Source organism: Dryobates pubescens, chromosome 32, assembly GCF_014839835.1.
Source record: "Dryobates pubescens isolate bDryPub1 chromosome 32, bDryPub1.pri, whole genome shotgun sequence".
In the NCBI taxonomy this organism is placed as follows: domain Eukaryota; kingdom Metazoa; phylum Chordata; class Aves; order Piciformes; family Picidae; genus Dryobates; species Dryobates pubescens.
This window is the reverse complement of record NC_071643.1, coordinates 3353864-3374127: the sequence shown is the minus strand read 5'-3', so window position 1 is coordinate 3374127 and position 20264 is coordinate 3353864. Positions and strand designations below refer to the sequence as shown.

Below are 20264 nucleotides of genomic sequence, written 5' to 3'. Positions count from 1 at the left end.
CCCGCCCCCGCTCCGGCCCCGCCCCCCGGCGAGCTCTCGCGGGGCCGCTCCGCTCCGCCCCTTCCCGTCCCGGCCGGAAGCCGGCGCCGGGCGTGCAGCGGCCGCCATGGAGTACCTGCCGGGGCCGGCGGCCCACACCCAGGGAAACATGTGAGCGGCGGCGGGGCGCGGGGGCGGCGGGGCGCGGCCGGCCGGGACTCGGCCGCAGGGTGCGGGGGGAAGGCGCCCGGGCGGCCGTTAGCCGGGCTGGCGGCGGTGGTGCGGGGGGAGCGGGTGACGACCGAGCTGCGGGGCCGGAGTTAACCACCGCAAAGCCCGCGGGAAGCTTTGCCTGTGTGCTGCGGGCGCAGCCGCCGCCTGACTTCCCCTCCGTGTCTCGGCTGCAGCCTGTGCTGCCAGTGCGGCGTGCCCGTCCCGCCCAACCCGGCCAACATGTGCGTGGGCTGCCTGCGGGCGCAGGTCGACATCACCGAGGGCATCCCCAAGCAGGGCACCGTCCACTTCTGCAAGCAATGCGAAAGGTGAGCCGCCACAAGCCCTTCACAGAATCCCAGGCTGCTTTGGGTTGGAGGGGACCTTAAAAATCGACGAATTCCCACCCCTGCTGCCATAGGACGCCCCCACCCCCCCGCCAGCCCAGGTTGCTCAAGGCCTCATCCAGCCTGGCCTTGAACACCTCCAGGGAGGGCACAGCCACAGCCTTGCTGGGCAGCCTCTTCCAGGGTCTCCCCACCCTCACTGCAAAGAATTCCCTTCTGATATTTAATCTGAATCTACTCTCCTGGGGCTGGGGGCAGGGCCCCTCGGGGGTGACTGTGACTGGAAAGCTCTGCATGTCTTCATCTCACCTCCTGGACTGTTTCAGCACATCTCTTTGATTTCTTTCCTTGTGGCAGTAGAAAGCTGTTGGGGTGTAGAGGCTGAAAGATTTAAAGAAGTGAGGTTTTGGGCCTTGGAAGAAAAGTGGGCAGATTGATGAGGAGGACAGACTGCCCCTGGAGATGTGAGTTCTAATGCTTAGGGAGGCAGGAGGTGTGGCTGATCACAGCATCCCAGCATGGTGGGGCTTGGAAGAGACCTCTGAGGATCATCCATTCCAACCCACCTGCTAAAGCAGGGCACCCACAGCGGCTTGCCCAGCAGCACTAATGGTCAGGGAGGGTTGGAAGCTCTCCAGAGAAGGAGACTCCACAACCTCTCTGGGCTGCCTGCTCCAGGCCTCCCAGCACCCTCAGAGGAAAGAAAACTCCAAGCTGCTTCTCTGTAGAGCTGCTTCCCAGCAGGTCAGCCCTCACCTGTACTGGTGCAGGAGGTTATTCCTCCCCAGGTGCAGGACCTTACACTTGGCCTTGTTAAACTTCACTAAGTTCCTCTCCACTCAACTCTTTAGCCTGTCCATATCTCACTGGCAAAACATTGGTATTAAAACTGCAAGCCTGGGACATAACTTTTGAGTGCTGTAATGTGCCTTAAAATGCTGCCTGTATCATAGGTACCTTCAGCCTCCAGGAACCTGGATTCAGTGTGCCTTAGAATCAAGAGAGCTTCTTGCTTTGTGCCTTAAAAAACTCAAGGCTTCTCTGAGCAAGGTGAGTGCATATTTCCCAGGGTGTCCATTGGCATTGCATGAAGTGGAGTTGAGCTAACTTACACCTCAGGGTTTGATCTTTATGGAGGGTTTGAACCTTTTGTATCACAGAATGGCTCAGGCTGGAAGGGAGCTCAGAGCTCCTCTGCTCCAAGCTCCCCACCATGCCCAGGGACACCTCTCAGCTCCACTCAGCTGCTCAAGGCCTCAGCCAGCCTGGCCTTCAACACCCCCAGCAAGGAGGCAGCCACAGCCTCCCTGGCCAGCCTGGGCCACACTCTCACCACCCTCCCAAGCAACAACTTCTGCCTCAGCTCCACTCTAACCCTGCTCTGCCTCAGCTTCAAACCATTCCCCCTTGGCCTGGCTCCAGAGCCCCTCAGCAGAAGTCTCTCTGCAGCCTTCCTGCAGGATGCCTTCAGGTCCTGGCAGGCAGCTCTGAGCATCCTCTTCAGGCTGCACACCCCCAGCTCCCTCAGCCTCTTCTCACAGGGCTGTGTTCCAGACCCCTCCCCAGCCTCATTGCCCTTCTCTGGACACATTCAAGAGTCTCAATGTCCTTCTTAATCTGAGGAGCCCAGAACTGGACACAGGACTCAAGGTGTGGCCTCAGCAGTGCTGAGCACAGGGCTGAGCACAAGGACTTCCCTGCTCCTGCTGGCCACACTCTTCCTGATGCAGGCCAGGATGCCCTTGGCCTTCTTGACCACCTGGGCACAGTGCTGGCTCATGTTCAACTGCTATCAACCACTACCCCCAGGTCCCTCTCCACCTGGCTGCTCTCAGCCACTCTGCCCCCAGCCTGTAGCACTGCCTGGGGTTGCTGTGGCCAATGTGCAGCCCCTGGCACTTGGATGTGTTCAGTCTCCTGCCCTTGGCCTCTGCCCATCTGTCCAGCCTGGCAAGGTCCCTCTGCAGAGCTCTCCTACCCTCTAACAGATCAACTCCTGCCCCCAGCTTGGTCTCATCTGCAAATTTACTGCTGATGGACTCAATGCCCTCATCCAGATCATCAATAAAGATATTGAACAGGCTGGGGCCCAGCACTGATCCCTGGGGCACACCACTGGTGCCTGGCTGCCAGCTGGCTGTGGCACCATTCACCACCACTCTCTGGGCTCAGCCTCCAGCCAGTTCCTAACCCAGCTCAGAGAGCTGCTGTCCCAGCCAGGGGCTGACAGCTTGGCCAGGAGTTTGCTGTGGGGGATGGTGTCAAAGGCCTTGCTGAGGTCCAGGCAGACCACATCCACAGCCTGCCCCACATCCACCAGGCACTCACCTGGGCATGGAAGGAGCTCAGGTTGGTCAGGCCCTTCCTGAATCCACGCTGGCTGGGCCTGAGCCCTTGGCCACTTGGAAGATGGTTGCAGAGGGCTGGGTAGAGATCAAGTTGAAAAATCAGCTGTTTGAGTTTTAATTGGCTGTTAATCACTCCCTGCCTTGCTGGAGCTAGCCCATGAGCTTGTGTGTTGTGGTGGCTGGGGCTGGGTGTTTGTGACCAGCCCCTGGTGGCAGTGCTGGGAGTAGCTGAGCTCTTGATCCTTGCCCCTGGCAGGTCCGGCTGATTGATGCAGGCTTCATTTGGACTGAGCCCCATTCCAAGAGGCTGAAGCTGAAGCTGACTGTTCAGAAAGAGGTAACTGAAGCACAGTGTTCTGTGTGGGGCTTTGGAAAGCTTTTTGTGGCACACAGCATGATTGGCTTGGATTCTTTCTCTGTGTGGCTGTGTTTTAGGTTAAGTGCTTGTCTTTGGGGAAATCCAGCCCCTGTCAGCTGGATTGTCCTGAGAGTAAAGATCTCTGTCCTGCAGAAAAGGAGCTGGGGGTGGCAGGCAACAGCTGCCTGAAGGTGCCCTCTGCTCTGGTGAGGCCCATCCTGCAGCACTGCCTCTAGTTCTGGTGACCTCAGCACAAGAAGGGCATGGAGCTGCTGGAGCAGGGCCAGAGGAGGCCACAAAATGATCAGGGGGCTGGAGACCCCTCCCCTGTGTGAGCAGGCTGGGAGAGGTGGGGCTGTTCAGCCTGGAGAAGAAAAGGCTCCAGGGCCTTAGAGCAGCCTTCCAGTACCTGAAGGGGGCTACAGGAAAGCCAGGAAGGGACTTTTGACAGGGGCTTGTAGTAGTAGGATGAGAGGGATTGGATTGAAGCTTGAGGAGGGCACATTTAGACTTGGATATTAGGAAGAAATTCTTTGCAGTGAGGGTGGGGAGACACCAGAACAGGTTGCCCAGGGGGGCTGTGGATGAACCCTCCCTGGAGGTGTTCAAGGCAAGGTTGGATGAAGCCTTGAGCAGCCTGGGCTAGCAGGAGGTGTCCCTGCCCATGGCAGGGGGTTGGAACTGGGTGATCTTGAATGTCCCTTCCAATCTAAACCCTTTGATGAATCTGTGACCCATTAGTGTGCCCAGGTGGCCAAGAATGTGTCAACAGCATCCTGGCCTGGATCTGAAGTAGTTTGATCAGCAGGAGCAGGGCAGGGATTGATCCCCTGTCCCAAGAACTGGTGAGGCTGCACCTTGACTGCTGGATTCAGTTTGGGGCCTCTCACTCCAGGGAGGACACTGAGAGGCTGGAGTGTGGCCAGCCTTCATGGTTCCCTGAATACTGATTTCAGCCTGCTTCATTTCTGTCCCTGAAGTGCCCTTCTGAAGGTGGTCTGTGGCTGTTCCAGCCAAGTGCTGCTACACCAAGAGAGCTTTTCCAGCGTGCTGCTGTAAAGGGGCTTTGTGCCTCACCTCACAGCACTCACCTCTCCAGCCTTTGTCTTGCAGGTGATGAATGGAGCAGTCCTCCAGCAAGTCTTTGTGGTGGAGTACATAGTGCAGACTCAGATGTGTGAAGACTGTCACAGGATTGAAGCTAAGGATTTCTGGAAGGCTGTGGTGCAAGTCAGGCAGAAGGTAGAGGAAACTCAGTGTTTAGTTCTTCCTGGCACAGCAACCTGGTGCACAGATCTTGGGAGGAACAGCTTTTGTCTCTGCTGTCCCAGTACTGTTAGCTCATTCTTCTTAAATGATGGCAGAGGGGGTGGTGGCTTCTTCTTAACCTTCATCCTTTAACCTTTGTTGGGTTTGCAGACTGTGCACAAGAAGACTTTCTACTACTTGGAGCAGCTGATCTTGAAGCACAGGCTGCATCAGAACACCCTGCGTATCAAAGAGATCCATGGTGAGTGGGGAGGGGCTGAAGTCTGGAGGGACAACAGACCAACTGCTTGTCCTGGAAGGGTGCTTGTGTGAGCAGAGTCACAGCATCACAGCATGGCTCAGGCTGGAAGGGGGCTCAGAGCTCCTCTGCTCCAAGCTCCCCACCATGCCCAGGGACACCTCTCAGCTCCACTCAGCTGCTCAAGGCCTCAGCCAGCCTGGCCTTCAACACCCCCAGCAAGGAGGCAGCCACAGCCTCCCTGGCCAGCCTGGGCCACACTCTCACCACCCTCCCAAGCAACAACTTCTGCCTCAGCTCCACTCTGACCCTGCTCTGCCTCAGCTTCCAACCATTCCCCCTTGGCCTGGCTCCAGCCCCCCTCAGCAAAAGTCTCTCTGCAGCCTTCCTGCAGGATGCCTTCAGGTCCTGGCAGGCAGCTCTGAGTTCCCCCTGGAGCCTTCTCCTCTGCAGGCTGCACAGCCCCAGCTCCCTCAGCCTGTGCTCCCAGCAGAGCTGCTTCAGCCCTTGGAGCATCTTTGTGTCTTTTCTCTGGCCTCTCTCCAGCAGCTCTGTGTCCTCCTTCTGCTGGGGACACCAGAAGTGGAGGCAGGATTGGAGGAGAGATCTGAGCAGAGTCTAGGGGCAGAATCCCCTCTCCTGCCCTGCTGCCCACACTGCTCTGGCTGCAGCCAGCACCCAGCTGCCTGCTGGGCTGCAGGAGGACACTGCTGGCTCCTGGGGGGTGTTGAGTGATGGGAGGCTCTCTCTCTTCAGAGCTGCTCTAACCCACTCTGCACTCAGCCTGGATTTGTACCTCAGATTGATCCCCTCTCTTGCCCTGCTGGCCTCACTCCTCTTGATGGAGTATTTTGGGCTGCCATGATACAATTTGCCTTCTGGGCTGCCTGAGCTGAGCTCAGCAGCAGGTGACTTGGGCTGTGTCTCTCAGGTGGCAGTCAGCCCTGGCAGCAGATGTGCTCATCAGCCTTTCTCCTCTTCCAGATGGCCTGGACTTCTATTACTCCTCCAAGCAGCAGGCCCAGAAGATGGTAGACTTTCTTCAGTGTACAGTTCCATCTAGGTATGTCCTTGGATAATGAAAAGCTTTTGGGACCTCTCTTTTATCCTCCATTTGCAAAGTATTCTGGAAGGGGAAGGATCCTGCAGTCTGGTGGAACCAGACCAAAACCACTGCTGCAGGAGTCCCATGTTTTCCACTTAGCCACTGTAAAACCAACCCCCAGGCATCTCTGTACTTCCTTAATACTTGCAGTGCCCAGGGCTGTGTTGTTGAGGGCTGTGCTTTGGTCTGAGCAGCTCCTACTGCAGGAGTGTGCTCCCTGGTGGCTGCAGGCTCTCTTCTGTCTGTGTTCTGCAGGGCGAAATCCTCGCAGCGCTTGATCTCCCACGACATCCACAGCAATGTCTACAACTACAAGAGCACCTTCTCTGTGGAGATTGTGCCCATATGCAAGGTAGCTGCTTCCTGCCCCACCTCCAGGGTGTTGCTTCCACTGGGGAGAGCTTCACAGAAGTGTCAGGCTTGGAAGGGACCTCAAGGCTCAGCCAGTTCCAAGCCCCCTGCCATGGCCAGGGACACCTCACACTGCAGCAGGTTGCTCACAGCCACCTCCAGCCTGGCTGCAAACACCTCCAGGCAGGAGGCTTCCACCACCTCCCTGGGCAGCCTGTGCCAGGCTCTCACCACCCTCATGGGCAACAACTTCTTCCTCACAGCCAATCTCAATCTCCCCACTTCTAGTTTTGCTCCATCCCCCCCAGTCCTATCCCTCCCTGACACCCTCACAAGTCCCTCCCCAGCCTTCTTGGAGCCCCCTGCAGATCCTGGAAGGCCACCAGAAGGTCTCCTGGGAGCCTTCTCCTCTCCAGCCTGCACAACCCCAACTCTCTCAGGCTGTCTCCAGAGCAGAGCAGCTCCAGCCCTCTGCTCCTCCTCGTGGCCCTTCTCTGGACACCTTCCAGCCCCTCCAGAGCCTTCCTGGCACAGAGGCTCCAGAACTGGCCCCAGAGCTGCAGCTGTGGTCTCAGCAGAGTGGAGCAGAGGGGCAGAATCCCCTCCCTGGCCCTGCTGGCCACACTTCTCTTGCTGCAGCCCAGGCTCTGCTTGGCTCTCTGGGCTGCAGGTGCTCCCTGCTGGCTCCTGTTAAGCTTCTCCTCCCCCAGCACCGCTAAGGCCTTTTCTTGAGGGCTGCTCTCCAGCCATTCCCTGCCCAGCCTATAGCAGCTCTGCTGTGAGCACAGGCTGAGGGAGCTGGGGGGCTGTGCAGCCTGCAGAGGAGAAGGCTCCAGGGGCACCTCAGTGCTGCCTGCCAGGACCTGAAGGCATCCTGCAGGAAGGCTGCAGAGAGACTTTTGCTGAGGGGGTCTGGAGCCAGGCCAAGGGGGAATGGTTGGAAGCTGAGGCAGAGCAGGGTCAGAGTGGAGCTGAGGCAGAAGTTGTTGCTTGGGAGGGTGGTGAGAGTGTGGCCCAGGCTGGCCAGGGAGGCTGTGGCTGCCTCCTTGCTGGGGGTGTTGAAGGCCAGGCTGGCTGAGGCCTTGAGCAGCTGAGTGGAGCTGAGAGGTGTCCCTGGGCATGGTGGGGAGCTTGGAGCAGAGGAGCTCTGAGCTCCCTTCCAGCCTGAGCCATTCCAGGATTCTAGATTTCAGAGTCTCTGCAGTCTTAACTGCCAGAATAGGACAGCATGATGTGACTGGTGCTGTGTTTGTGTGCAGGACAATGTTGTGTGCCTCTCTCCCAAGCTGGCCCAGAGCCTTGGCAACATGAGCCAGATCTGCGTGTGCATCCGCGTGACCAGCGCCGTCCACCTCATCGACCCCAGCACTCTCCAGAGTAAGCTGCAGCTGCTTCTCTGCTCTCTGACACCACCTGAGCTAGCTGTCTGGTGCCACAGTCTCTCCTTGGCTTGGTTGGGTTCTCATGAAGTCTTGTGGGCTTAGACCTTAATGTTGTCAATGTATCTGTAGAATAGAATTGAATTCACCAGGTTGGAAAAGACCTCAGAGATCACCGAGTCCAACCTCTCACCCAGCACCATCCAATCAACTCAACCATGGCACCAAGGGCCTCAGCCAGGCTCTTCTTAAACACCTCCAGGGATGGGGACTCCACCACCTCCCTTGGGCAGCACATCCCAGTGGCCTCTCCCTGCTGAGATCTCGAGGACTGTGTTCAGTTTTGGGCTGCCCAGCTCAGGAGGGACAGGGATCTGCTGGAGAGAGTCCAAGGGAGGGCTGCAAGGATGCTGAAGGGACTGCAGCACTGCCTGGGGAGGAGAGGCTGAGAGCCCTGGGGCTGTTACAGTCTGGAGAGGAAAAGGCTGAGAGGGATCTGATCAATGGCTATCAATAGCTGAGGGCTGGGGGTCAGGAGGGGACAGGGACAGGGACAGGCTCTGCTGAGTTGTGCCCTGGGATAGGACAAGGAGCAATGGATGGAAACTCCAGCCCAGGAGGTTCCAGCTCACTATGAGGAGGAACTTCTTCCCTGTGAGGGTCCCAGAGGCCTGGAGCAGGCTGCCCAGAGAGGTTGTGGAGTCTCCTTCTCTGGAGCCTTCCCAGCCCTGTCTGGATGTGTTCCTGTGTGACCTGTGCTGGATTCTCTGCTCCTGCTCTGGCAGGGGGCTTGGACTGGAAGATCTCTCTGGGTCTCTTCCAACTCCTGACATCCTGTGAGCCTGAATGCAAATGGATTCAGTTCTTCAGAGAGTGTGGATGCAGCCTGGAAAGTAGGCCCCCAGCACGTGGTCAGTGCAGGAAGCAGCAGCAGCAGCAGATGACCTCTCTTGAGCAGGCAAGGCAGGGAAAGAAAGCAGTGAAAGATGTCTGCCCCTGTTATAGGCTTGCTGGAGAGGAAGGGGGGATGGAATAGACCACCTGTGACCCAGGGGACCCTTCCTCCTGGGAGGGGGAAATCCAGGTCTCTGCCCACCTGGATCAGGTTCTTTCAGCCCCCATCCAGGATGGCTGTAACCCAGCACAATCTTTTAGTCCAACCCCCTTGCTAAAACAGTGTCATGTAGAGTAAAGGTCCTGCAGCTGGGGCAGGGCAATCCCAGGCACTGATCCAGGCTGGGCAGGGACTGGCAGGAGAGCAGCCCTGAAGAAAAGGCCTTGGGGGTGCTGGGGGAGGAGAAGCTCAAGAGGAGCCAGCAGTCAGCACTTGCAGCCCAGAGAGCCAAGCAGAGCCTGGGCTGCAGCAAGAGAAGTGTGGCCAGCAGGGCCAGGGAGGGGATTCTGCCCCTCTGCTCCACTCTGCTGAGACCACAGCTGCAGCCCTGGGGCCAGTTCTGGAGCCTCTGTGCCAGGAAGGCTCTGGAGGGGCTGGAAGGTGTCCAGAGAAGGGTCAGGAGGAGGAGCAGAGGGCTGGAGCTGCTCTGCTCTGGAGACAGCCTGAGAGAGTTGGGGTTGTGCAGGCTGGAGAGGAGAAGGCTCCCAGGAGACCTTCTGGTGGCCTTCCAGGATCTGCAGGGGGCTCCAAGAAAGCTGGGGAGGGACTTTGGAGGGTGTCAGGGAGGGATAGGACTAGGGGGGGGATGGATCCAAGCTAGAGGAGGGGAGATTGAGCTTGGATGTGAGGAAGAAGTTGTTGCTCATGAAGGTGGTGAGAGCCTGGCACAGGCTGCCCAGGGAGGTGGTGGAAGCCTCCTGCCTGGAGGTGTTTGCAGCCAGGCTGGAGGTGGCTGTGAGCAACCTGCTGTGGTGTGAGGTGTCCCTGCCCATGGCAGGGGGCTTGGAGCTGGCTGAGCCTTGAGGTCCCTTCCAACCCTTACAGTGCTGGGAGTGTGGAATGACCAAGCTCACCCAAATGAGTTTGGTGGTTGCCCAGGGCTTGGCTGCTTCCTGTTGCTTTCAGCCTCCCCTCAGGAAGCCCTGCTCCTCTCCCAGCTGATGCTGGCTGTCTCCTTGCAGTTGCTGAAGTTGATGGCAGCACCTACTGGCGCCACCCTTTCAACAGCCTCTTCCACCCCAGGCAGCTGGAGGAGTTCATCATTGTGGATATCAACAGGGTTCAGGAGAAGAAGAAAGGGGCAGGTGCAGGGGCCAGGTCAAACAAGGTAAGAGCTCCTCTTGCTCTGCTGCAGAGCTTTGGGCTCTGCTCCCCCTTGCTTCCCCTCCTCAGCTGAAGCTCTCTTGTGGGGCCTCCTGCCTAGCAGAGGCAGGTGAATGCTTTGCCACCTCTTGCCCCTGGCAAAAGCTCTTCTGTGGTAGTTGGAGCCTTAAGTGGGATTTCAGAGCTCAGATGGGGGCCAAGGCTGACAGTCCCCCCCCTGCTCCCCCTCTGATTGAGAGGGAAGGGAGGGGGAAAAAAGGGTAAGGAGCAAATCTAGCAAGAAATAACTTGGAGTTGGTTTGGAAGTAGAGAGGTAAAACTTTCTTTAAACCATATATTGTATGTATAGCAATAACAGGAAGGGTTCACAAGGGTAAGGAACAAGGATGGATAGGGAAAAGAGGAATACAGAACCAGTCTGTTGGAGTCTTTGCAGAGGCATGGATGTAGCAGGGAGAGGACCAGGCCTGATGTCCAGCCAAGGCAGAAGCCAAAGAGAGAGCTAATGGCTGCAGTCTCTTCCTTTCTATAGGCTTGCTGGACAGGGAGGGGGAGTGGAACAGACAGGCTCAGTTCCCCAGGGAGAAAAACCCCTCCAGGGAGAGCAAGGCTCTCACAAGCCCTCCCCCACCCTGCTTGCAGGATGGGCCTAACCCATCACACTGCCCAGGAGAGGTGTGAGCAGTGCTTAGGAGCCTGCCCAGGTGTGCTCTGAATTCCACCCTCAAAAATGCTTCTCGAAGAGTTTCAGCTCCACTTGTTGCTGTGATTTGAAGTTGTCTTCTAGTAGCTTTCCAGCTCTGAGGTTATTAAGTTCATAGACTCAACCAGGTTGGCAGAGACCTCAGAGATCATCAAGTCCAACCTGTGACCTAATCCCTAACACCTCCTGACAACTAAACCATGGCTCCAAGTGCCACATCCAATCCCCTCTTGAACACCTTCACCACCTCCCTGGGCAGCACATCCCAGTGGCCAATTCCTCTTGCTGGGAAGAACTTTCTCCTCACCTCCAGTCTAAACCTCCCCTGGCACAACTTGAGGCTGTGTCCTCTTGTTCTGGTGCTGGGTGCCTGGGAGAAGAGACCAACCCCCCCCTGGCTACAACCTCCCTGCAGGTAGAGAGCAAGAAGGTCTCCCAAACTGCCCTTGTGGAAGTGCAGAAGCATTTCCTCTTCCTCAGGATTAAAGGCTCAGTGCTAAATGTTGTCTCCTCTGGCTGTGCTTCAATGCTAGGAAGCAAACATGAAGTTCAGCAAGGGCAGGGGTAGGGTCCTGCACCTGGAAAGGAGCAGAGCCCCCTGCAGCAGTACAGCTGAGGGGAGACCTGCTGGGAAGCAGCTCTGCAGAGAGCACACTGAGAGTGCTGGAGGACAAAGAAGTTCACCCTGAGCCACCAGTGTGCCCCTGAGGCCAAGAAAGCCAATGGTGTCCTGGGTGCATGGAGAAGAGTGAGGCCAGCAGGTTCTCCTCACCCTCTGCTGTGCCCTGGTGAGGCCACAGCTGGAGTACTGGGTGCAGCTCTGGGCTGCCCAGTTCAAGAGACAGGGAACTGCTGGGGAGAGCCCAGGGGAGGCTGCAAAGCTGCTGAGGGGCCTGGAGCAGCTCTGTGAGGAGCAAAGGCTGAGAGCCCTGGGGCTGAGAGCCTGCAGAAGAGCAGCCCCAGAGGGCAGCTGAGCAATGCTCAGCAAGAGACAAAGGAGCTGTGGGGGGCAAGAGGCTGGGGCCAGGCTCTGCTCAGTGGTGCCCAGGGACAGCACAAGGGGCAGTGGGCACAAAGTGGAACCCAGGAGGTTCCATGTGAAGAGGAGGAGAAAGTTGTTTGGTGTGAGGGTGCTGGAGGCCTGGAGCAGGCTGCCCAGAGAGGTTGTGGAGTCTCCTGGTGTGGAGAGCTTCCAACCCCCCCTGGGCATTGTGCTGCTGGGCAAGCTGCTGGGGGTGCCCTGCTTTAGCAGAAAGGGTTGGTGATCTCCAGAGGTCTCTTCCAACCCCACCATGCTGTGCTCTCCAGAGGTCTGTGCCAGTCTGTACCATGCTGGGATTCTCTGCTGCTTCTCCCATGCAGCTTTGCATTTGCAGCCCCAGATTCCTCCATGCCCCCTGGGAAGGTTTTATTCAGCCCTTGCCCAGTGTCCTGTGCCTGTGGCAAAGGGCTGTCCCTGCCCTTTATGGACTGCAGCCCCAGAGCTGCAAACTAACCTTCCCCAAAGCAGCAGATGCACTTCCAGTTCCTTCTGTTACAAAACCCAATGCCCAACAGCTGTCTAAAAGTTGTAGGGACAGCCTTGGAGGGGCTCTTGTGGGTAGTGGTGGTTGTGCCTCCCTTCACACAGGTAAGGAGGGAGGAGGTGCAGGTGGTACACTGGATGCTTGGTGCAGCAATCAAAAGCCTCAATGGCAGTGTGATTGAGAGCAGAGGGGCAGTGCAGCTGCCCAGGGGACCAGAGGGGCACTGCAGCTGCCCAGGGGACAGAGAGGCAGCACAGATGTTTTGCTGCCCACTGAGTTGATCACAGTTAAGATGCATTTCATTATGAGACTCTTTCTTCTTCCCTTCCTCCAGCACACTCTGGCTGAAGCCTGGGTGCAGAAGACCTCAGAGCTGAACACAGATCATCAGTACTTCTGCTCTACTCACTTGGGCCACATCCTGAATCCTGGTGACCTGGTCTTGGGGTCTGTTTTGTTTGTTGGGGTTTATGAAATGATTCTTGGAGGACTCAATTCCCTCTGTTCTCAGCAGGAGGGTTTGAACTGTTGTGGTTTCCAAATGAGCTCAGCATATAGCCTAGAATCAAATTGTTCATCTTAGCCTTGAGGAGAGGCTCCTCACACACCAAATCTTCTATTGTAGCAGAGAAGAGGGCTGCTAGTAAGCAGAGAGCTGGGGGTTATGGGGGTGCTGGTAGGGGAGAAGCTGGGCAGGAGCAGGCAGTGGGAGCTTGCAGCACAGGAGGCCAAGGGCAGCCTGGGCTGCATCCAAAGCAGCATTGCCAGAGAGCCAGAGAGGTGATTCTGACACTTGGCTCTGCTCTGCTGAGACCTCCCCTGCAGTGCTGAGTGCAGCTCTGGAGCCCTCAGCACAGGAAGGACCTGGACCTGATGGAGAGGCTCCAGAGGAGGGACACAAAAATGCTCAGGGGCTTGGAGCAGCTCTGCTGTGAGCACAGGCTGAGGGAGCTGGGGGTGTTCAGCCTGGAGAAGGCTCCAGGGAGACCTCAGAGCAGCTGCCAGGACCTGAAGGGGGCTGCAGGAAGGCTGCAGAGAGGCTGTTTGCAAAGGCCTGCAGGGACAGGAGCAGGGGCAATGGCTTCAAAGTAGAGCAGAGCAGATTGAGATTGGATGTGAGGAACAAGTTCTGCAGCAGGAGCCTCTGGAACACTGCAACAGGCTGCCCAGGGAGGTGGTTGAGGCTCCATCCCTGGAGATATTCCAGGTGGGGCTGGACAGGGCTGTAGGCAACCTGATCTAGGTGGGGCTGTCCCTGCTGAGTGCAGGGGGTTGGGCTGGGTGAGCTTTGGAGCTCCCTTCCAGCCTCCATAGTGCAGGTTGGAATAGCAGCTTAGACCCAGATGGTTGGGAAGGATTTTTCAAGTCCCAGGCAGGAGCTTTTGTTTGCTGAGGAGTGCCAAGCAGGGCAGTTTCTCAGGCAGATGAGGTGGTTCTTAAACATGGATGTTGCTGGAGCTGCTGTGAGCCCAGTAGCACCTCCCTGGCTCTTGCTCTTGGGGGTCAGAGGCTGGGGAGTGCTGCTGGGACGGCAGGCCCTGGGAGTTAGGCACAATTGTGACAGCAGCTCTCTGCTTCAGCTGGAGACCTTTCCCTGCCTGAGGAGAGCTGTGACTGCTGCTCTTTGATTCAAACCTGATTCCCTGGGTGCAGTTTTGGTGGCTTCTCTTGGAGGCAGGATGAAATTCCTGTTGCCCATTTTCACTTCCTGTCTCCTGCCTTGGTTTCAGGTTCGACCTGGCAAACTGCAACTTAAATGATGAGTTTGCCAACAAGATGAACCCCCACAGCATTCCTGATGTGGTAAGACCATTTTCTGTCTCTCTCCAAAGAGTTCTGCCTTACCCTGGGGTGTTGGGGTAGGTGAGTTAGAGGCTCCCTTGCTTTGTAGTGCCTAAAGCATGAGGAGAGAGGGATATTGGAGCCTGGAAAGCAGCTGCCACTGAGAACTGTTTCCTCCCTGCTTTACATTTGTGAGGGGTGGTTAAGGAATGCATTCACTTAGCTTCCAGCACACACCAGTGAGGTGTGTTGCACCTCCAGCACCTGTGAGCCTCTTCAGTGCAGAGCAGGGCAAGGAAGCTGGGAAGGGCCTGGAGAAGGAATCTGATGGAAAGCAACTGAAGGAGCTGGGGATGGGTAGTGTGAAAGAGAGGAGGCTGAGGGGAGACCTCCTGGCTGTCCACAGCTCCCTGAAAGGAGGTTGTGGAGAGGCTGCTGCTGGTCTCTGCTCACAGGCAATTAGTGACAGAACAAGAGGCAATGGCCTCAAGCTGCCCCTGGGGAGGTTCAGACTGGAGAGTAGGAAGAATCTTTTCCCATCCAGAGTGGTCAGGGATTGGAATGTGCTGCCCAGGGAGGTGGTGGAGTCCCCAGGCCTGGCTGTGTTTCAGGGTGGTTTGGCTGTGGTGCTTGGGGATGCTCTGGTTTAGGGGTGAGCCCTGGAGAGCAGGGTTGTGGGTTAGACCTGGTGATGCTGAGGCTCTGTTCCAACCTGAATGTTTCTGTGACTCTGTGATTCAGGACATAACCCAAAGGGTCTGGAAGCTTTGAAATTCATAGGATTCTAGAATGGCTCAGGTTGGAAGGGAGCTCAGAGCTCCTCTGCTCCAAGCTCCCCACCATGCCCAGGGACACCTCTCAGCTCCACTCAGCTGCTCAAGGCCTCAGCCAGCCTGGCCTTCAACACCCCCAGCAAGGAGGCAGCAACTCTCTCTAGGACTTCTCGGTACCAGCTGCCTCCAGCACTTGTTCAGCTGAATTTACAGTGCTCCAAGTCTAGGCTTGAGTGTTGGTTTGGATCTTGGGAGTGCCCTTGGTGGTGCTGGAGGTGTGTGTAAACCTCTGCTGGCCTTGGTCTTCACCCCAGGTGTTAATAAAGAAGAGCTACGACCGCAGCAAGCGCCAGCGCCGCAGGAACTGGAAGCTGAAGGAGCTGGAAAGGGACAGAGAAGGCATGGAATCAGATGATGAAAGGTTCAGTATCTGCTGTGGAGCTTTCCAGTCCCTCCTGCCTAGGACACTGGGCCCAAGGAGTGGATTAGGAAGAAATTCTTTACAGAGGGGGTGGTGAGACACTGAAACAGGTTGCCCAGCGAGGCTGCGGATGCCTGCACCCTGGAGCAGCCTGGGCAGCAGCAGGGTGTCCCTGTCCATGGCAGGGGCTTTTGAACTAGATGATGTTTAGGGTCTTTTCCAGCCAACACCATTCTGTGAGTCATAGAATGGCTGAGGCTGGAAGGGAGCTCAGAGCTCCTCTGCTCCAAGCTCCCCACCATGCCCAGGGACACCTCTCAGCTCCACTCAGCTGCTCAAGGCCTCAGCCAGCCTGGCCTTCAACACCCCCAGCAAGGAGGCAGCCACAGCCTCCCTGGCCAGCCTGGGCCACACTCTCACCACCCTCCCAAGCAACAACTTCTGCCTCAGCTCCACTCTAACCCTGCTCTGCCTCAGCTCCAAACCATTTCCCCTTGGCCTGGCTCCAGGCCCCCTCAGCAAAAGTCTCTCTGCAGCCTTCCTGTGGCCCCCTTCAGGTCTTATGAGTCTGGGATGTGCTCTGGGTGATACAGGTGTTGGGCAGAAGGTTGGACTTGATGAACTTAGATGTCTTTTCCAACCTTAATTTACCTACAACTGTAGCCATGTGTCTGAGCTCCAGCTGAGGACAAAGCCAGTGGCACACCTGCATTGGGGTGCATGAGGAGAGGCTGCTGGATCTGTCTCAGCATGGTGCTGGCTCCCAGGACAGGCTGATCAGCTGCACCTTATTTATGCTCATCTTTACTCCTAAATTTTCAGGGAACAAGGATACTGAGGCCAGGGGAATGTGGACACCAACTGCCCAGGGAGGTGGTGGGGTCACCATCACTGGAAGTGTTCAAAAAGAGCCTGGCTGAGGCCCTTGGTGCCATGGCTGAGTTGATTGGATGGTGCTGGGTGAGAGGTTGGACCTGGTGATCTCCAAGGTCTTTTCCAACCTGGTTCATTCTTTATTCTGTGTATCCTGAAGACAACACTGCAGGTTTTGCAGGTTCACTGGTGCACAGTATCAAAGCCTCCCTATTTTCCCTTCCAGGAAAAGCTTAAATCATGAAACAATCCCAGAAGCATTGAGTCTGTAGCTCACAGTCAGTGCCTAGCTCAAGGGACATCTGAATTGGGCTGAATAATCATCACAGTGAATATAATCATAAGCTTGGCACAGGTTTGGCCACTGACAGAGCTGCTTCTGAATAACAACTGAGTAGGAAAGAATCAGGCAGTTAGGGTTCAATCAGGGCAGAAGAAAAACATCACTTGGGAACTAATGAAAAGGCAAAAAGACAGGGAGAAGGAGTTGGACAGCAGCACTCTGAGCTGGGCTAGGAACTGGCTGGAGGCTGAGCCCAGAGAGTGGTGGTGAATGGTGCCACAGCCAGCTGGCAGCCAGGCACCAGTGGTGTGCCCCAGGGATCAGTGCTGGGCCCCAGCCTGTTCAGTATCTTTATTGATGATCTGGATGAGGGGATGGAGGCCATCAGCAGTAAATTTGCAGATGAGACCAAGCTGGGGGCAGGAGTTGATCTGTTAGAGGGCAGGAGAGCTCTGCAGAGGGACCTTGCCAGGCTGGGCAGATGGGCAGAGGCCAAGGGCAGGAAATTGAACACATCAAAGTGCCAGGTGCTGCACTTTGGCCACAGCAACCCCAGGCAGAGCTACAGCCTGGGGGCAGAGTGGCTGAGAGCAGCCAGGCAGAAAGGGACCTGGGAGTAGTGGTTGATAGTAGGCTGAACATGAGCCTGCAGTGTGCCCAAGTGGTCAAGAAGGCCAAGGGCATCCTGGCCTGCATCAGGAAGAGTGTGGCCAGCAGGAGCAGGGAAGTCCTTGTGCCCTGTGCTCAGCACTGCTGAGGCCACACCTGGAGTCCTGTGTCCAGTTCTGGGCTCCTCAGGTTAGGAAAGAGGTTGAGCTGCTGGAAGGTGTCCAGAGAAGGGCAACAAAGCTGGGGAGGGGTCTGGAGCACAGAGGTTTAGTTGTCAGGAGGTGTTGGGTGATCCAAGGTTGTGCTTGATGATCTCTGAGGTCTTTTCCAACCTGGTTGTCTATGAAATGCAGGGATGCTGCCAGGAGGCCGATCTGAAGGGCAGGGGATTGCAGAGCCATGAGGCTTTGTTCCTTTGGATTCATTGTTGGGCTCAGGAACTTGCAGGAAGCCAAAGGCCAAGTGAGTAAATGCAGGAATTGTTTTGGCAGGCAGTACCAGGACTTCCTTGAGGATCTGGAAGAAGATGAAGCCATCAGGAAGAACGTCAACATCTACCGCAGTAAGGCCTCTGCCCAGCTCCTTGCATGCCCCTGGATCCTGACTGGTGGGCTGAAAAGTTGTGGGTTTGGGTCCTGTGAACAGCTTGTGGCTGGAGAAGTGCTGCAGAGCAGCAGCAGCTCTTCACTGCAGCTCACAGGCACTGAGCAGATGTTGATGGCTTTTCTTTGCTTGCCTTTAACACGAGAGCCCCCCCCAGAAGCTCAGCTGGTGAGGGGTTGGGTTCACAGTTCAGCCTCTTGGGTGCTCATGGCTTGGGCAGCTCTACTGTTTGCTGGGTGGCAAAGGCCAGAGTGTGGTGTGGAATGGAGCTAACTCCAGCTGGTGGCCAGTCACAGTGGTGTTCCCCAGGGCTCAGCACTGGGGCCTGCAGCAATGATCTGGGTGAGGGGATCCAGGCACCCTCAGTGAGACTGCAGATGGCACCAAGTTGAGCAGCAGTGTTGGCCTGCTGGAGGGTGGGGAGGGTCTTCTGAGGGACCTGGCCAGGCTGGATTGAAGGGGCAAGGCCAATGGGAGGAGGTTCAACAAGGCCAAGGGCCAGGCCCTGCACTTGGGTCACAACAGCCCCATGAACATTCAAGGCCTGAGACACAGTGGTTGGAAACTGCCTGGTGGGAAAGAACCTAAGAAGGAGCAGCTGAGGAACCTGGGGTGGTTCAGCCTGCAGAAGAGGAGGCTGAGGGGGAGACCTGCTGGCTCTCTCCAACTGCCTGGCTGGAGCCAGGTGGGAATTGGTCTCTTCTCCCACATGGCAAGCGAGAGGATGAGAGGAAATGACCTCAAGTTGCCCCAGGGGAGGTTTAGGTTGCACATGGGGAACAATTTTTCCCCCAAAAAAGGATTGTCAAGGCCTGGCCCAGGCTGCCCAGGGCAGTGGTGGAGTCCCCATCCCTGGAGGGGTTTCCCAGCTGTGGTGCTGAGGGCCATGGCTTGGTGGTGAGCTGGCAGTGCTGGGTTCATGGTTGGGCTGAGTGAGCTTAAAGGTCTCTTCCAGCCTTAGTGATTCAGGGACTTTCCCTGAGGGAGTTGCCATGGGGAGATGTGGTCAGGGTTTGGTTGGGGTTGGTTTTGTCCTTTGTTTGGGAGTTCTGGGAGGGTTTGTTCCCCTCCTGCCTGGGTGCTGCTCAGGGGGGGGCTGGGGCTCATCTGCTTTGCTTAGCTGTTTGTTGTTTCTTTGCTGCCCCTTTTGCAGATGCAGACATTCCAGTGGAGAGTGACACAGATGATGATGGTCCTCCAAGGATCAGCCTGGCTGAAATGCTGGAGGACCTCCACATCTCCCAGGATGCCACCGGTGGGGAGGGAGCAAATATGATGACAGAGTAAGAGCGGTGCAGTAAGGCAGGCCAGGAGTGTTCCCCCCTTACCGAGGTAAAGCCACCCAGAGCAGAAGTCAACACTGCCAGCTGCTGGCATGGGCTTGGAAAGGGACCTGGTGCATGCCACCACCACCCAAAATCATGGCCCTGCATTAGTGTTTTAGAGAGAATCAGCAACTTCACTTCCAATTCTGGGGCAGGCACTGCAGTATTGGCCCCGAGAGCTCCTTCTGCTTCTGCAGCATCAAGCCCAGCTGACCAGCTTCCCCTTGTGCTGAAGACAGCTGCAGGGCTGGGCAGGGGCAGAGATTTTGTTCTGCTTTGCTAGATTTTTAACTAAAGATACCTGCTCTGGATTGGTGCTTTCATTTCTTCACGTGGGAAGGCTCTTCCCTCTCTTAATCTTCTTGGCACAGTGGTTTGGAGCCTTTTATGATTCAGCTTGTTCCAGATAACAGAGTTCTGGGAAGCTCAAGAACAGACTTCCTCCTCCACTATCAAGGAACTCCAACTATCCATGCCTTGCACACAGAAACCTGCCTGGAGCTTGGTTTGAAGATGTAGCCCTGGATGGGCAAGCTGGAAAGCTTCCCACCCTGGCCAGGTTGTGGTGGTCTCTTTTTCTTTCCTGCCTGTAGCCATGGATTAAAAGCAATTAAGCTTAGTGTCTCATTAATGCAGCAGGTCTGACCAGTTGGAGGCCTGCTCACAGGGGTTTGCTGCAGCATTTTGGACCATGCTGTTGTGGGGCACAGCAACATGAACACTCCAGGCTTGGGGCAGAGGGCTGGCAGCTGTCTGGTGGAAAAGGACCTGAGTGGGGTTGGTTGACAGCAGCTGAGGCAGAGGTGCCCAGGTGGCCAAGAAGGTCACCAGCATCCTGGCCTGGAGCAGCAATGGTGTGGCCAGCAGGAGCAGGGCAGGGATTGCCCACACCTTGAATCCTGGGTTCAGTTTTGGGGCCCTCACTCCAAGGGCATGGGGGGACTGGAGCAAGTCCAGAGTAGGGCAGCAAAGCTGGGGAAGGGTCTGGAGAACAGGGCTGGGGAGGAGCAGCTGAGGGAAGTGTGGTGGAACTGTGGGCATGGAAGACAATGGCAGGGTCGGGGAGGAAGAACTGCCCATGGTAAGTGAAGAGCAGGTTGGTGATCACCTGAGGAGCCTCAAAGTGTTCAAGTCCATGGGACTCCATGGGATACACCCATGGGTGCTGAGAGAGCTGGCAGAGGAGGTTGCTAAACCCCTCTCTAGTCTATTCCAAAGGTCCTGGCAGTCTGGGGCAGTCCTCACAGACTGGGAAAGGGGAAACATTGCTGCCATCTTCAAAAAGGGTAAAAAGGAGGAACCAGGGAACTCCAGGCCAGGCAGTCTCACCTCTGTGCCCAGAGAGATCATGGAGCAGATCCTCCTGGAGGCACTGCTGACTCAGAAGAGTAGTGAAGAGGTGATTGGGAACAGTCAGCAGGGCTTCACCAAGGGCAAATCCTGCCTGACCAACCTGGTGGCCTTCTCTGCACAGGTGACAACAGCAATAGCTGAGGGGAGAGCAACTGCTGTCGTTTGCCTGGAGCTGAGCAAAGCCTTCACACTGTCCCACACCACAGCC

The 20264-nt window shown here is 56.6% G+C and overlaps 1 protein-coding gene across 1 annotated transcript; it reads left to right on the top strand.

Annotated features, from left to right (window-relative positions):
- Window positions 1-73: 73 nt before the first annotated feature.
- Window positions 74-18883, top strand: NMD3 (NMD3 ribosome export adaptor). Its single transcript, XM_054175581.1, has 15 exons — window positions 74-150; window positions 387-521; window positions 1493-1589; window positions 3144-3224; window positions 4359-4487; window positions 4665-4755; window positions 5737-5815; window positions 6113-6209; window positions 7468-7585; window positions 9664-9809; window positions 12369-12481; window positions 13765-13837; window positions 14904-15010; window positions 17267-17337; window positions 18532-18883. Exons 1-15 carry the CDS (start codon window positions 107-109, stop codon window positions 18663-18665), a joined length of 1515 nt encoding a protein of 504 aa, XP_054031556.1. The 5' UTR covers window positions 74-106; the 3' UTR covers window positions 18666-18883.
- Window positions 18884-20264: the final 1381 nt, after the last annotated feature.